Source organism: Amblyraja radiata, chromosome 15 (assembly GCF_010909765.2).
Source record: "Amblyraja radiata isolate CabotCenter1 chromosome 15, sAmbRad1.1.pri, whole genome shotgun sequence".
Lineage (NCBI taxonomy): Eukaryota > Metazoa > Chordata > Chondrichthyes > Rajiformes > Rajidae > Amblyraja > Amblyraja radiata.
The window spans coordinates 33,517,780-33,534,726 of record NC_045970.1 but is presented as its reverse complement, the minus strand read 5'-3'; the positions used below and the strand labels follow the sequence as shown (position 1 = coordinate 33,534,726).

Genomic DNA, 16,947 nt, shown 5'->3' with positions numbered 1-16,947 from the left:
CTGTTCCCCTCAAATTTTTAATTAGAAAATACAAAAGACAAGTTTTAGATTATTTTTTATTTGTTAAAATCGCCCAATTATACTTACAAAAAAAAGCTGAATTGTAAAAATTACTCTTCCTCAAATAGGAAGATTGAGTTATCAAATCCTCCACCTGCCTCAGTAATAGATGGTAACATACACATTAACTGTCTCATACACTTGGCATCACACAGCTATAACTTGTGCCAATACACCAAATGAAGTCACCAAAAAAAACTATTAAAAGTGCACTAATGTAATACATTGACAAAAAAACAATGTTATCTTGCAAATACTTTACACTGGTGCTAGCTACTGAGGCATAAGATGCCTCACATTATATTTGGACGTGTCTTGATACTGGGTCATTGGTCTGTCTGCTATGCCACACGTGCCAACTCCAACTTTTCCAGTTACGCTTTCCGGTGAAGCAAAAATGCTTTTCTTTACCTTTATAACAATAAAGACTGAATTAATACATGTTGGTTGCAAGTAGTTTTAAAAACATACTGCAATTACAATGGCAATAATTATATTTTCTATCATTTCCATTTTCTTTTTGTCACTGATCTAGTAAAGTGTGATATCAGGCTAAAATAGCACAAATATAAAGACATGTACATCCAGTTATATTCTCGCAGCAAAACGTGAAGAATCTAAACTGAACATTAAATAAGTACTTAACTTAGTTATTTTGGAAGTTTAGTAGAATTGAAGTAGTCAGAGGAACCAAGCCAACCTTGCAATTACTATCAACACACTTACACAAGTCAACAAGGCATTTAGTTTCAAAACAATAACCAAAAAGATGTGCTATAATCCAGTTTCGGTAATGCTATTGAAATGCATCACGACTGAGTAGCAAATTATCCCATCAGAAACCGCTTGAAGAAACCCAGTGCAGAATTTGGCAGAGTTACAACCAAGTAGGCTCACCATTTCATGGTAAAGCATTCAGAGAGCAATAAGAAAACATTTACGCTTGACCTACATTTCAAAGCACAATGTGGAAACTAATACAATAGTTTACAACTGACTCTTAGACACCATTCTTACTGTTAAAAACAGACTATTTGGTAAATTTGGATGCACATTCACTACCAGCACTAAAGGATAGTGCAGAGTGCTGACATAAACTGGAAAATTTATTAATTTTGGCCATCCAAATCCTGATTATAGCCAGAAAAGAAATCAGGAGACAAAAATCAGATGCTAGAATATTGAGCAAAACAACGCGCAGGAGAAACTCAGATCCCCACATTTGTGGTGGGAATGGACAGATGACAAGGTGGAAGCTGGATAAAGTCTGGCAATAGATAGGTGGATACAAGTGAGGGAATTCGATTGACAGGTAGATAGAGCAAGTGACAGCGGTTAGAGGTGAAAAGGAGACAAAGGATGTCCGACGAAGTCAAATATAAAGCGGTAGGGAGAGATATTGGTAGATGGGAAGAAAATGGCTCTTAAAGAAAAGCCATTAAGAAATGGTTTAATGAGCCTCAAATATACAGGAATATTTGAGGCTCATTAAACACACTCCTTCCTTCGATAAAAAAAAAAAAACATAATTTTTTTCTCATATCTAATTTGGCAGCCAAAATAAAATGAAGCTCTAATAATCCACTTTTTTACTGTTGGGAATTCACAATGATCTGGCATCTCTCATGTGGTTCTATTCCATATTAGAATCTGCTAGTCCAGGACACCAAGGATGTCAGATTATCAAAGTGGCAATGCATCGTGAAAGATGGAGACAAGTAAGGAGATTCAAATCTAATGCAAATATTCGTTGGGATGAAATGTGACAGAAGTACAACTTAATTTCATTGCCACATAAATTTTACAGGATTAACACCATCTTTTGTAAATCAAAGGCATAATCAAAGGTCTGAGCCAATCTAAATTTAAGAAACAGATGAGATGCAACAAGTTTAGTGCCGCTAAGCTAATGAAAAGTAATATTTAAAGATACTCCATCTAAATGGTTCCGAAGGAACCTTAAGGTCCTTCACTGATGCTAGAAAGAATACAAGGATGTTATATTATGGATAATATTGCAATTGGGTATAATGGGTATAAGGAAAATAAAATGTCAGTGACCTATTCTCATTAGTATATTTACGGTTTCGGGGGTGGGAGGAAGAGAGAAAAGGAGCAAGATGGGAATGAAAAGTATAAAAAGGGAATGAAGAGAATAATTTTATAAGTACCTGTCCCTTTTTGTTCTTGGAATAAGCTCTGTTGTTAAACTGCTGCCATTTTACTTTTTGTTCCTCTCGCTCCTGTTCGAGTTCCTTCATTCTCTGGGCCTTTTTCAAAGCTTTCTTTTTCTTGTACTCCCTCTGCTGGGCAACCATTTCTTTCCTGCAAACCGTTCAAATCAAAAACCACTGAACAATTGGTATTATATCTCCAGTGCATTTAAAACAAGACTCAAGTTTCAGTTTTCAATCAAAAGTAATGCATTTATCCGCTTGCCAGGACTCACTTTGATTTGGGTTTGTCGCCACCCATGTCCTCACTATCGTTTCCTTCTTCAACAGGTTTCAGGTTGGTCAAGGGAAGCACATCAGCATTTCCGTAATTAGTAAAGGTGATGGCAGCTGTACCATTCTCCTGGTCAATCTCTTCAATTTCCGCTTCATACAATCTGCAAGGAAGTTAGGGCTGTAAGCATGTGAGTAGAGGTTTGATAATCAGGCCCTACAAAGCTTTAATCAATTTCTACATTAACTAATGTTTTTTACTGTTTTACAAATCAAATGCAATTTATTAACAATCAAGAAGTGCATACTTTAAATTTGCTATCTGTAGACATTTCTGAACATTTGAGGCAATTCTGCTAAAAGTAACTAAATCTATTTAGTATGTATTGCTCAAATAATTAAACATCAAATGGCTTTACTAATACAATTATGCTTCTATGAAGCTCATGGGAAAACAGCAGTAATATTACTGTGCATCTTTTGAATATTCATAAATGGTATTAGATAATGTGTAGCAAATGTCTGACAGAACACACTAAAATAACGATATGGATCCTCAACGGTTCATAAATGAAACTTTGAAAAGTTTCTGAAGCGAGTTTGGAATGTTACAGGTGATTATGCTATAACATAGTGGTTGGATTTCTAAGAAATGTGTTGTAGAAAATAGTCAATAAGTGGGGTTTAGGGGCTAGAAAGGTTTGGTCCCCCATTAACAAATTAGTCCACACCCCGACAAGATTTGGAAAAAATAACTTTATGTTTATGTAATAGTAACATCGTTTAATAGACCATTATTGCACCAGTGTCAATAGGAGCAATTGCCGGTCAATTGCAAAGGCTGCCTGTCCTACCTTGACTATCTATGTTCTTAAGAAACAATCATGGCTGTTTACTGCAGGGAGATTACATAATAACCTAGACCAATTTATTTTTGCTAAACAGCTTCCTGCTCGTTAATTTTTAAGCAAACTAAATTCTCTAGTTCCCAATTGAAATCGTGTTATAACCAATTTGGCCCGTGTAATGCCAATTGTGTTCCACAATTGAATATTGTGGAACCAGGCAACTGCTTGGCTAAAGGACTTTGCATTCGCTAAATAAAATAAATTGAATAATTGTTATATCCCATTCATTGTTATATCCCATTGTTTCTGTACTACAACACAGTACATAGTATAGCAGAATAACACGTATAAAGTAATAAAGTAACTTCCTTTTTAAAAGTCATCAAATAACTCTAAGCGCACTAAATCTTCACAAGTTGTAATGACCAAGCAATGACTCCAGATTTTAACTGGTGGTCAGTTTTGCTGTAGGCATCTCTGAGATCTGCCAATCCTGCAATGGCCTTTAAGTCATCAATCCATGCACAGCAATCTGAACAGTCAGCAAACATCAACTGTCACATAATGGAGACACCTGCCAATAATCATCATCAAATACACGGAAATAAAGTGTTATTTATACAAGGCAAAATATTCGAAGGAACACCAACAAAATGTAACCAACTCACAAAAGGAGACATTAGAACAAATCAAAAAGGTTTGATCAGAAATGCCTTAATGGGGAGGGGACAGAGAAATCTCAAGGTATATTGAGGGGATCTGAGCCGATGCAGCTGCAGGACCAAGTGATGCTCTGAGGATGAAATAAGTCACCTTAGGGGGTCAGAGACAGATCCTCACCTTGATATTAAATTGGACACCATGGTTGAATCGGTGTAGTTCAGTTTTATTCTGCTGCCCAGAAATGTCTACAGCAATGACATCTGCCTTCCTGAGATCATTATCTACTTGCAAATACATTTATTGGTTTTAGATTCTCCAAAGCAAACAAAACACCAAAAAAAATCAGTAACGGCACAATGCATAAATAACAGATTGGCCCGATAAGCACATGTGAGAAGCTTGTGGTACAATCAGAATTAGAATAAATCTTAATTGCATTAGTATGCAAAAATATTACCGACCTAAGTGACAAATTCCAGAATAAATCTCAAAGAATCTCTTACCATTTTTTACTGTTCTATTGATGTACTGTTAGAGATTTTTACACTTACTGTCCATCCTCATTCCAAGTGGCCATACATTTGTCACCAGTCTTCCATTTATGACGGGACACAGAATTTGCTGAGCTGTCTGCATTGGTTGTGGCAACAGAAGGCTGATTTGATAGCAAGTCCTTGGTAAGTTCTATAACTTCCTGTAAGACATTCAAGCAAATATAAGACTTAGTACTGCCCTTTGGTAAAGTATAATACATGTTTGGTACAATTTCAACACCAAACTAGTTTAGTCAATGCTTTATTAAAATTAGGAAAGGTAAAGATGTGGTAAAGTTATCGACCGAATGCACTGCCTCCAAATGATTGAAACTCTATGCTACATTCACTCTTCCTTGTTTCCAAAGATTAAAGTCAAGAATCTTGATCTGTACACCAATAACACTGACTCCTGCCTTTATGACTGCTCACTGGAATGGCGGGGCAAAGGAAAGCAACGTTTGAGCACAAAAGTCTGTTTCCAAATCAATACATAGTATGTATTAGCACTGTTTTACTTAGCTCTCAAAATTGCACTCCACTTTCAGCTTCATACTGCTCTGGTTGCAATTTCATCCCCTCTTCCCACTCAACACAATCGAATAGGAACTTGTTACAGCCTGCTCACTGTGCCTCAAATATTAGGATTCATAATTTCTATAATATTCCCCTAGTTCTCATCATTCCTCCTCCCCCCACCCCACCTTCACTGCTACTGAAAACCTTGTTTTCTCCTTTTCCCCCACACTCAGACCTGAAGCATTAATGCTGTTCCATGTGAATGTTTCCAGTATTGTTTTCAATTTCAGATTTTCAGCATAGAAACATAGGTGCAGGAGTAGGCCATTCGGCCCTTCGAGCCTGCACCGCCATTCAATATGATCATGGCTGATCATCCAACTCAGTATCCTGTACCTGCCTTCTCTCCATACCCCCTGATCCCTTTAGCCACAAGGGCCACATCTAACTCCCTCTTAAATATAGCCAATGAACTGGCCTCAACTACCTTCTGTGGCAGAGAATTCCAGAGATTCACCACTCTGGAGTTCTCTGGAGCATGTGCTAGAGTTTTGTCTTTCATTTTCATTGACAATATCTGAACGGGCAGTCCCAATTCACGCGGAAATGTTTTTCAGCTCCCTTAACCTGGATGTAGAATTAGATGTAGCAATGCCGGTTGGGAACCAGCTCTTAAAGCAATGGCCAGTCAAACTCATGTAGTGATCATAAACTGCACATTTCTCATCCTTGAGTAATCACTGCCAATTCTTCAATGTATTGTCTTCTGTAATTTTAACTCAATTATAATCCTCTCTTGGATCAATTTCAAGTGTGCGCACCTCAAACTGCTTCCACTACACTAATGTCCTATCATTACTACTGTCCTCACTGACCTGCTCCTAATCTAGCTATACTTATTGTAATGATGTAATTTGCATAGGTACTAAAGCCCCAAAGGTGGAGATCAACTGACATTGGATGAAAGCCAAATAAAACTCCTGCCTCTAGATTTATAGCAAAACCGACTGATAATATGGTACCACCTTGAACGTTAAAATACAATGTTCCTCAATGTGCCATACCATGTGACATGTCTATTGTCTATTGTTTAACTGCACTCAAGACAGCTGCCATGGTGAAAATTGAGTATTAACAAGATTTCAATCAAAGATGGTATCAATCTGCCTGTTGCTTTGGCTTCTTCAGTGCAAAGGATATTTGACAATTCATTATAGCCTCAAAGCCTCTTTTGGCCAGCCACAATGAATAGCAACATTTCCAGAAGAGGTACACCTAATTTGTACCCAAGAGATAAACCATAAAACTAAAGACTGCTTGGAGAATGGGAAATTTCAAAATAATCTAACAACAATGAGCATGCTCTTAAGATCTTTTATCACATCAACAGCACACAAAAGAGCCAACTCAGATCCGGGCATTAAAATTCTCAACCAATTGTGCACTTGTGTAATAAATTCCTTATGTCATATGCCAGATGAATGGTAGCAGATGGTTATCACCGAACTGGATCAAAATATGTGCCTTGGGTGCCTTTGAAAAAGCCATAAGGTGAATCAAATTTTGAAGTGTGATCAAATGTAGGAGAGGAATGCCAAATGCAGCAGGACAGGCAGTAAAACAGTAAAAGTGTTAAAGCCAACAAATCAAAGGAGAGGCTTGGATTTGATGGTTAAATAATACATCATGGGGTGAGTGGTGTGGATTAGCACCGGGAAGTTCACAAATTGGGAGTAATGATGTCCTAAAGTGTATCCCCATCAAATATGTTAGTTATGCCACTGTCCCACAACGGAAACCTCTTGAGCCCCACCCAAGGTTTCCGTGCGGTTTCAGGAGGTTTTTGTCAGTCTCCCTACCTGCAACCTCCGGGAACCGCACGGAAACCTTGGGTGTGGCACAAAGTCTCCAGAGGTTTCCGTTCAGGTTTCCTAGGTGGGACAAGGGCATTAGAAACCCTCAACCACACCTGTTACAGTTTAGTTCCATCCTTTTGTTGGTGTCAAATATCTGTTGCTCCCTTTAGCATCCATAGTTAAACATCCTATGTGCTACAATGCTGAGAACTGTTATCTGATCTGTTTGGATAGCATGCAAAACAAACCTTTTCACTATACCTATGACACATGACAATAATAAACCCAAACCAAATACCAGTACAAAGGCTTAAATTCAACTGTCATTGGGTCAAGCATACCTAAAGCATTTAGGAGTTTATCGTTTGCTCAATTTCTTTTAATCTCTGCGTCTAAAATTCTCATGACTAAGTAGCATTTTGCATGCATCGTGATCCATTACTACCCATATTTTCTGCCTTTTTTTAATCCACTTGTTTTCAACGATGCTATCAATTGTACGTTGACATGTTTTGTACACATTTGAAAATTAATAGTTTCAAAATTATAATAATGGGATATGGCAGCATCTGAAAGGACCCCGATTTACAAAGATTTTGCATAGAATCGAGAATGACTGGATAAATTGATCGACTTTCTATAGAATACAGGACGTAAAGGGAAAATTTAATTCAGGTGTAACAAATAATGAAAGACTTACAGGAGTGGGCAATTCCTTTTTTTGATTGAGAAATCAATAGTAAGAACAAAGATACAAGTTGAAGGAATGGCAGTAAACCAGGGATTTCCCCACACAAAGGTTGGCATAGTCAGAAAGTGGCCATCACGTTGAAAATATCAAAGGAAAATTTGATATGCTGTAATTTAGAATATCTAACAGCCAGTAGGATCAACCTTTTTCTGGCCAGCATGGATGTGATGAACTTTTGAGTTGAATATAAAATCAAGGACATTCCATTCGAAATGACGAGATAAAAATTGTTTTGGTAGCCTTAAAGATTGATGGTGGATTATACTTGTTAAGACTGTAACAAGGCGCCTGGGTCAACTTTGCATTTTAGAGTGTGTTTTCCATTTAGACCCCGCCCTTTATTCATGGCAATTTCCATAATGTCCCAAGTTAAAGGGAGAAAACATTTTAAAGTGTTATTTAAAGAGGAGGAAATGAATTCACATCTGAAACACAAAGCAAAAAGAAAATCCTGCTCCTCTTCCACAAGCTCCTAGCAGCCAGCCATTTCTGGGTTCAAGCTTACCAGGGAACCAGGTGGTATTGAGCATGAATACTGCTGATATCCAATTGTCAATCTCTTCAGTCCTGTATTCTCATCACTGCCGGAGCCACTTGCTGGCTATACTCATGGATGGTATTAGCTCCCCGGTGAGTTGGAGACCTGGAATAGCAAGTTTCCAAAGCGAAATGGAGGTGGCGTTGTGAAGGAACACAGGACACTTAAAAGAAAATGTCTTTAGGGTGGGAAATTGCATATTTGTCTTTAAAGTCACCTTAAGACCAGAACACTAACAGGACACAGAGCAAAGCTTTACAGTATCCAAGCACAACAAAGGGAAGATTGGAATGGTTCACTGGTTATTTCCCAAGATCCGCTATCATCCATTAAATAGACAAAAAGGTTTGGGATAGACACAAAAAGCTGGAGTAACTCAGCGGGACAGGCAGGATCTCTGGAGAGAAGGAATGGGCGACGTTTCAGGTCGAGAACCTTCTTACACAAAAAGCTAGGGATGTTTTCTACCAGGAGAGAGAGAGCTATTCTAACCATCCACCTCTTCTGGAAGTCAGAGATCAGGGAAAATGGGTCCTTATCCCCAATACTGTATTTTTATCAAAACTTCACGACAATGAACTAATCTTGAAAGCCTTTTTAAATTACTGGATGCGATTCAGTAGTTTTACAAAACTGGGAGACATTTCAAACTCATTTCTATCATCAAGCGATTAGCCCATGGAAACACCTAGAACACAAATCCATTATAACAAAGTGGCAAGTAGACTAAATGTGTAGGAAGGAACTGCAGATGCGGGTTTAAACCAAAGTCAGACACAAACAGCTGGAGTAATTCAGCAGGACAGGCAGCATCTCTGGAGAGAAGGAATGGGTGACATTTCGGGTCCAGACCCTTCTTCAGACTTCCACCGTCACCCATTCCTTCTCTCCAGAGATGCTGCCTGTCCCGATGAGTTACTGCAGCTTTTAGTGCCCATCTTTGGCAAGTAGGCTACACAGACTCTCAGGCCTGCTTTGCCATTCTTTGGCCTCAACTCCACTTTTCTGCCCTCAATGTCCTTAGACGTTAAATCTACTCTGGGTATCTGATTGTCAAAGGGGGCTGCATCATGTATTTTACATTATGGCAGGAAAAAAGAGTATATTAATACGCCAAGAAGTCATGGTTTCTGAGGTTGCACAAAAAGAGCAAAAATACCTGCATACATCAACTAAAAAGAAAAAAAAATCCGGAAACTATCAATGGGTCAGATAGCACTTGTGTAGAGAACAGACAAAGCTAAAGCGTATATCTGCAAAATAAATAAAGCTGTTCTCTCCACAGGTCTTTCTAAAGTTGAACGTTGGTTTAGATACAACCTTGTTTGTTACCACATCACAACCCTTTTTTCCCCCACATCAGATACTCACAATGCATGACAAACTATGTCAATGCCTTTGTTTGTAGCCTCTGATGCTAAGAATTGCACAAATGTAAAGCAATACTTTTGAGTAAAACTGTAACTTCAGCTTCTAGAATTTTTTGAGTGACTTGCCTAAATATGTGGTGTTGGAAATCTGTTCACGAGTAAAGTAGCAAAGAATCTTTACTGACCTCACTAATCAACTTTTGCTGGCTCTTAGTGAAAGCTTTGCTATAAAATATCTGCATTTCCCAGACACTATCACACTGATTTTACATATGACAACTACCTGCTCATACCAGCTACCTCTTGGAGAAAAAATATATAGGGAAAATAATTGTTTTACTCATAACTGATCCTCATAAAGTACAAGTACATTAGGCAACTAATAAGATATATCCAATCACATGCAGATGCAAGTTTACTGTGGTATGCCCAAGAGCTAAACAATTCATTTAGATTTGGAGCAGACAAGAAATTAGGAAAACGCTGCCTTTTTTTGGTGGGAAATAAAATCCCTTCAACTATTTTAACCAATTAATAAATCTATTTAAATCCATGTGCAACTGTTGACAAGGATTAATACTTACTCAGAACAAGAGGAGGAGTCCATTTCCACCTGAAATCAAACATGGCGTGTACCAACTGTGAAAAAAAGATGTAAAATATAGAAGTACTACAGTCTGATTTCCCCTGCACGTGTCATCATGGTAGCTTGGATTGACGGATTGCAAAGGCCTGATCTCGATTATAAATTAGTATCTCTTAACCAAAAAGCAGAGAGGCAAGCAAGGGTGAGGAGTGTGCATGGAAAGGGAGAGGAATTGGTAAATCCTTAAGAAATATTTGATGAAATATTGAGCCAAACAATACGAAGTTTAGAAACTTCTATTTTTATGCAGCGAATGGTTTGACGTATTGACAATCTAATTTAACACTGCCTAGACCTGTATAATATACATCTGCAGCTGATGTGTACTGGGGAGGAAGTTTTATTCCTGCACAGCTTAAAAGATTCTGAATTGTTGGACAATGCAACTGTTAAAGAAATCCCTAGACTACCTTTGTAGACATTCTGCACAATCCAGCCATACAACGAGGCTCATAAGATACAGAGTAATACAGCTTGAATGACTCCTTTTAAGACAAGATATTTTTACATTTCACCAATAGTGTTACTTTCTGGAATATTGTATCCATTTCCTCCAACATAAAAATGAAGTGGTTCCCAACAATTCGCTTCCAGCATCAAATGTAAATTAGTACAGGTGCACAATCTTTTATCCGAAAGCCTTGGGACCAGACATTTTTCGTAATTCGGAATGGAAGATTTTTAGCGTAGATTTTAACGGCTGGCTCAGTGGTAGAGTGCTCGGCTCATATCCGCAAGGTCGCGAGTTTTTGCCTCGATCCCGGAAGTTACTCGATCGCGAGTTTGAGTCTTCAATGTAGATTTTTCTTGCAGAATAGGAGAGAATAGGGAGGGTTAGGCTGGGATCATTCTCTGCGAGATGATCTTAGTGCGGGAGACAAGTGTAGGAGAGGTGTACTGACTGTGTGGGCAGAACTTTGGAAGTGATTGCCCACCATTCTCAAAAGCCGCTGTGTCTCCCTGTCCCTGAGATAGCAGGGGGCAATCAAACAGCACAATACCCCCCTCCCCCTCCAACTCCAGAGGAATCCGCTCCCCGATGGGCCGCTACGGCGACAAGTGGCAGTTCGCCCACAGCCCGAGCTGCGCCACCCCAAGAACAAGATGTACCTTGCACACCATCAGCTTCTGCCCCTACTGCGTGTTCCTCTGGAGTTGGAGCGGGGCTGGGCTGGAGTTGTTGATCTGGGATCTCCGTGCTTGCAGTGGGCCTGGAGGTCGGTGTCCCGATGAGGGGGCGCAGCTCGGGCTGTGGGCGAACTGCCACTTGTCGCCGTAGCGGCCCATCGGGGAGCGGCTTCTGGTGGTCCTGACATCTCCGGCCAGTTTGCAGTTTTCTGCTGGAGTTGGAACGGGGCTGGGCTGCTGCTGGCTGTGGGTCTCTGGGATCTCCGTGCTTGCAGTGGGCCTGGGGGTCGGTGTCCCGTTGGTCCTGACATCTCCGGTGACTGGCACTGACCTGCTGGCATCGCCGACGTGAAGACAGTGCAAAGCCCCCGCGCCGGTGCAATGGGCGGGGAGCTGGAGAGGGGAGGGAAGGGGTCACACACATGGCCGGGAAGCAGAGGGGTGAAACTGAAGGGAGCGACAATCTGCTGCTGCCTGCGCGCCGAGTTAAAAAGTTCCCACGCAAGACTCACGATACACTGTGTATCGTGAGTCTACCGTGGGAACTTTTTAACTCAGCGGGCAGGCAGCAGCAGATTGTCAATTATTCCTCACCTTCTCTTTTATGAATGGGGATTTAGTTCCCCTTTCTTCGAGGACCGACCGGAGGTTCCGCTGTCACCTCTGCGGGCCGCCCTCGGTGAACGTCTTCAAGGACCTTTCTTCAAGGACCGAAAAAGTGTCCTTTTCGCTATTCGGAGCTTTTCGTTATTTGGAATTTCGGATAAAAGGTTGTGCACCTGTGTCAAGTGATTTATGATATAACCATATAACAATTACAGCACGGAAATATGCCATCTGTTTTCCTGTCATTTAATCTCTGTTGTGAATTTTCATATATAAACTACTTCCTGCAATATTGAGCATACTTGTGCAGTAGATACATTATTGGTTTAGTAATCCTGAGACTTGGAATAAATCCAATCCCATCAAGTCTGAGGAAGGGTCTCGACCCAAAACATCACCTATTCCTTTGCTTCATAGATGCTGCCTCACCCGCTTCTCCAGCATTTTTGTCTACCTCTAATCCCATCAAGGCTGTTTGAGAACATTAATTAATGTATTTAAATTAAATTTCAAAATAAACAAAAAAGTGAAGTTGCGAGATTGCTGTTCAAAAAAACTAATTTTCATGAACATCTGTGTATCTGCTACTCTGCCTAGATACAAGTCCAATCTCATAGTAACACAATCGACTTTCAAGCACTCTGAGATGAACTTGATTTCAAACTGTTTAAAAAGAGAACCACCACCACCCTTTCAAACAAAACAAACTACAGCAATATATTGATAAATGTTGTTAAAGTCAAATAATTCAGGTAATAAGTTAAAAAAGAAGAAATATATTAGGTATTTTTAAAGTTATGAAGAAATGGAGTTACCACTGCCAGCAAAATAAAAGGAATTTTAAAAATTGGACAATTTCATCATCCGTCCGGAGCTCCACTTCTTAATAATGTCCAAGAAAGATTTTTCCGCTTGCTAACTTTAACGCAACTGCAATACCATAGTCGAAAAAACTGCAGAAATGAATGAATCTCAGACCACAGTTAAGCTTGATATGATATTGATCCTTACAAAAAAGAGTAGATTTCATGCAAAAAAGCGACCACATCAAAACACAGACTAAATATTTTTCTGGTACCTCAGGTTTCAAACTTTGTCAAATCTGTCAAACTTTAACAGATAATTTCTTCTAAATTGTCTCTGTGTATCTGCACTTTATTATGCTGTAATGTTTCGACTTTACATCAAGCATATTTGCACTAGCGTTGATTATTAGTTAATTGAATTTAAATGTTTATATATCACCTATCTGTATTGTGTTTACAGGCTAGTTAAGCTGCTATAAGCAAGAATTACATTGCCTATTGCTGTGACGTATGATAATTAAACACTTGTCTCTTTTGAAGATCCAATCTAGAATATAGACACAAAAAGCTGGATGAACTCAGCGGGACAGGCAGCATCTCTGGAGAGATGGAATGGGTGACGTTTCAGGTGTACTTCTACACTGAACTACATGTTGAAATGGTGATTTGCATTTATGAACCAACTCCACGCTTACATGTGTTATTCCCCTTATGCTAAAAGTTGACCAACAATCTCTTAAAATGTCAATGAATCTGCCATTCTGATAATCAATTTAACTGCAGTGTCAGTTTCCCAAAACCATCAGTATAATCTGCAGAAAAAACATTAAAAATTGCCTGAAAAACAGATTACCAATAAAAATCTACCTGGCACATGCACGAAGTACACAATAACCGTGTTTACTTTTATAATTTATAACTGGCATAAATAAAACCAAAAATTGTAATCCTTGAACTAATATTTTTAACCCCTCAAAAGAGCTATCACATGTCAAAGAATTTGTGTTTTAAACATTTGTTAAAGTGTACTTTCCTGTTTTGAAGCAGTTCAATTTTCTGCTGAAAGCAATAAATGTGATGACTTTAGTGAAGTGGTCTCATGAATTTTAGTTAATGCTCCAACTATCTCTCAACTATTAACATTTTCTTAATTTCAGGTGGTTACCTGTTCAAAAGCAGTAAAATATTGAACTGACAAAAAAATATTCATATTTTATTCAAATTGAATAGAACAATGATTAAAATCAATGTCAGCAACTGCTACATACTTTGTCTATTATATCCAACACTGGATGACCAAAAACACCCATTATTTGTGACATGAAGGTCCTATAATCAGCATTCTTCCTGAATTGAGTCATCTGATTTATTTTTATCTGTTTGCTCTTGATTTTCAGTGGGACTTTGGAAACAATTTGCTCCTAGTCCCATAAAAACATCCCGGCCCAATAGATAATATACAGCAACTTGTTTTATTAATAGCAATTGTTATGCTTTAGCGATCATATTGGTTTGACCCCTTTACAGTACCTCCTTTAAAGTAAAACATGATCTTTCATGAACTGAGGCAACTAGGGAAATCTTATCTTTGAATTGAAAATATGTATTAAAATTAAATAGAACACCAACCTGCAGATCTTTTTGTAATTTAAGCAAGTCTTCATTGTCTGCATCAGTTGACAAAGCAGCTTCTACTTGTTGAAGTTGAGCCTTGTAACTGGCCAGTTGTTTTGCCAGTTCATCTGACATCTAGAAAACACAAATTAATGAAGGAGAAATATCAACCCATCTAGCCACAAAATTAAGAATTACTCATTCTTGATGCTCAATTTAAGATACCACTTACCATATGGGAAGATTACCATAATCCATAAATAGCAATTATTACAGCAAATACTCCAAATTAGTACACAATAGTAAAATATACAGCGCCAGATACAGCATAAAACAACAAATCAATCCCACCTTAACTGATTATTCTGATCTTTGTGCATGTATACATAAACTTATAAACATGCCAGTGCAAAGAACAAAGGGAATTCAGTGGGCACACAGCATGTGTGGAGAGAATGGGTCATATCACGGATTGGGAATGGACGCTTCAGATTGGCACCCATCTTCAGACTGATGGAGTAGTCTTGAAAGAGTTGGGGGTGGGGCAAAACCTGGCAAGTGAGATGTGCTAGGGTACACAAAATTGCTGGGGAAACTCAGCGGGCGCAGCAGCATCTATGGAGCGAAGGAAATAGGCGACGTTTCGGGCCGAAACCCTTCTTCAGAGATGTGCTTATGTGTGTGTGTGTGTGTGTGTGTGTGTGTGTGTGTGTGTGACACACACACACCTCACTTGCCAGGTTTTGTCCCACCCCCAACTCTTTCAAGACTATATATATATACACACACACACACACACACCTGGGACACATGACAATAAACTCTCTTGACTTGACTCTTAAAAAAGTTCCTTGTGTCAACACTCAGTGCATCTTTATGATTAAGTGATGCATGTTTTCTTCGGAGGTTGGTGGGGACGATCTGAGCCTTCACATGCAACTTAAGCGTCCGGATCCCTCCCTTTGCCCGTCTCGTTTATTCCCCCGCCACACATTCACTGGACCCTGGTTTAGTTTAGAGATACAGCGCAGAAACAGGCCATCAAGTCCGCGCCGACCAGCGATCCGCACACATGAACACAACCCTGCACAAACTAAGGGCAATTGTTTTACATTTTAGACCAAGCCAATTAACCTACAAACCTGTACGGCTTTGGAGTGTGGGAGGAGACCGAAGATCTCGGAGAAAACCCACATGGAGACCGCACAAACTCCGCACAGCACCCATGATCGGGATTGAACCCGGTGTCTCTGGCGCTGAAAGGCAGCAACTCTCCCGCTGCGCCATCGTGCCGCCGATCCGCCGGGTCTGTCGCTGTCTCTCCCGCAAGAGGCAGTGGCCGGGTCCGGGTCCAGGCCCGAGGCCCGAGGCCCAGTTGGCGGGCGGGCGGGCTCCGACGCCTGGGCCTCGCTGCGCCACCACGCCGCCCGGCCGAATATCCCACCCATCACGCCGACCGCCACCCGCCGGGCTAAAGCGTCTACTCACTTTTCCAGGGCGGGCCGTTCACACCCGCAGTCCGGTGTGGTGAGGGGCAATGGCCGGCTGCTCCGCTCCGTCTCCCCGCTTCCCCGTCGCTGCCGCCCGGCCAAGTCCCGGCCCACAACCCCCGGCGCGACGTCAATGACGCCAATGTCCTCCCGACGCGGTGACGTCAATAACGTTTCACACACACACACCCCGCCCAACGCGGTGACGTCAAACAGCCGTTCACTCGAGCAGACGTCATACAGGCGTTCACTCGCGGTAACGCCCCGCCCCCCGACCAGACCTGTCAATCATCTAGAGATAGACAAAATGCTAGAGTAACTCAAAATTGCTGGGGAAACTCAGCGGGTGCAGCAGCATCTATGGAGCGAAGGAAATAGGCGACGTTTCGGGCCGAAACCCTTCTTCAGACTCCAAAAGGGAACTGCAGATGCTGGAATATAAAGTCTGAAGAAGGGTTTCGGCCCGAAACGTCGCCTATTTCCTTCGCTCCATAGATGCTGCTGCACCCGCTGAGTTTCCCCAGCAATTTTGTGTACCTTCGATATTCCAGCATCTGCAGTTCCCTTTTGAACACTAGAGTAACTCAGCGGGACAGGCAGCATCTCTGGAGAGAAGGAATGGGTGACGTTTCAGGTCGAGACCCTTCAGACTGAGAGTCGGAGGAGAGGGAAACTGGACGTATGGAAGAAGGGTACAAAATGCATGTAAGGTGTGTAGAGGACAGATCAAAGCAGACTGTGTCCAAGGAAATGTAGAATGATAGTGAATTAAGGGACTGAAGTTTAGGGGTAACATGAGGGGGAACTTCTTTACTCAGAGAGTGGTAGCTGTGTGGAATGAGCTTCCAGTGAAGGTGGTGGAGGCAGGTTCGTTTTTATCATTTAAAAATAAATTGGATAGTTATATGGATGGGAAAGGAATGGAGGGTTATGGTCTGAGCGCAGGTATATGGGACTAGGGGAAATTATGTGTTCGGCACAGACTAGAAGGGTCGAGATGGCCTGTTTCCGTGCTGTAATTGTTATATGTTATATGGTTATAGTGTAGCAGTGCCTGCTAGCGCACGCAGAT

The 16,947-nt window shown here is 40.5% G+C and overlaps 1 protein-coding gene and 1 long non-coding RNA gene across 2 annotated transcripts; one reads left to right on the top strand and one right to left on the bottom strand.

Annotated features, from left to right (window-relative positions):
• Positions 1-42: 42 nt before the first annotated feature.
• On the bottom strand, positions 43-16,017 carry smndc1 (survival motor neuron domain containing 1). The gene is made up of 6 exons (XM_033033994.1): positions 15,874-16,017; positions 14,401-14,520; positions 4,570-4,712; positions 2,510-2,671; positions 2,232-2,385; positions 43-471 (listed from the first exon to the last, which is right to left on the bottom strand). Exons 2-6 carry the CDS (start codon positions 14,518-14,520, stop codon positions 334-336), a joined length of 717 nt encoding a protein of 238 aa, XP_032889885.1. The 5' UTR covers positions 15,874-16,017; the 3' UTR covers positions 43-333.
• Positions 2,599-13,623, top strand: LOC116981183. Its single transcript, XR_004414181.1, has 3 exons — positions 2,599-2,698; positions 4,920-5,047; positions 13,232-13,623. It is a non-coding gene; the product is annotated as an uncharacterized LOC116981183 (long non-coding RNA).
• Positions 16,018-16,947: the final 930 nt, after the last annotated feature.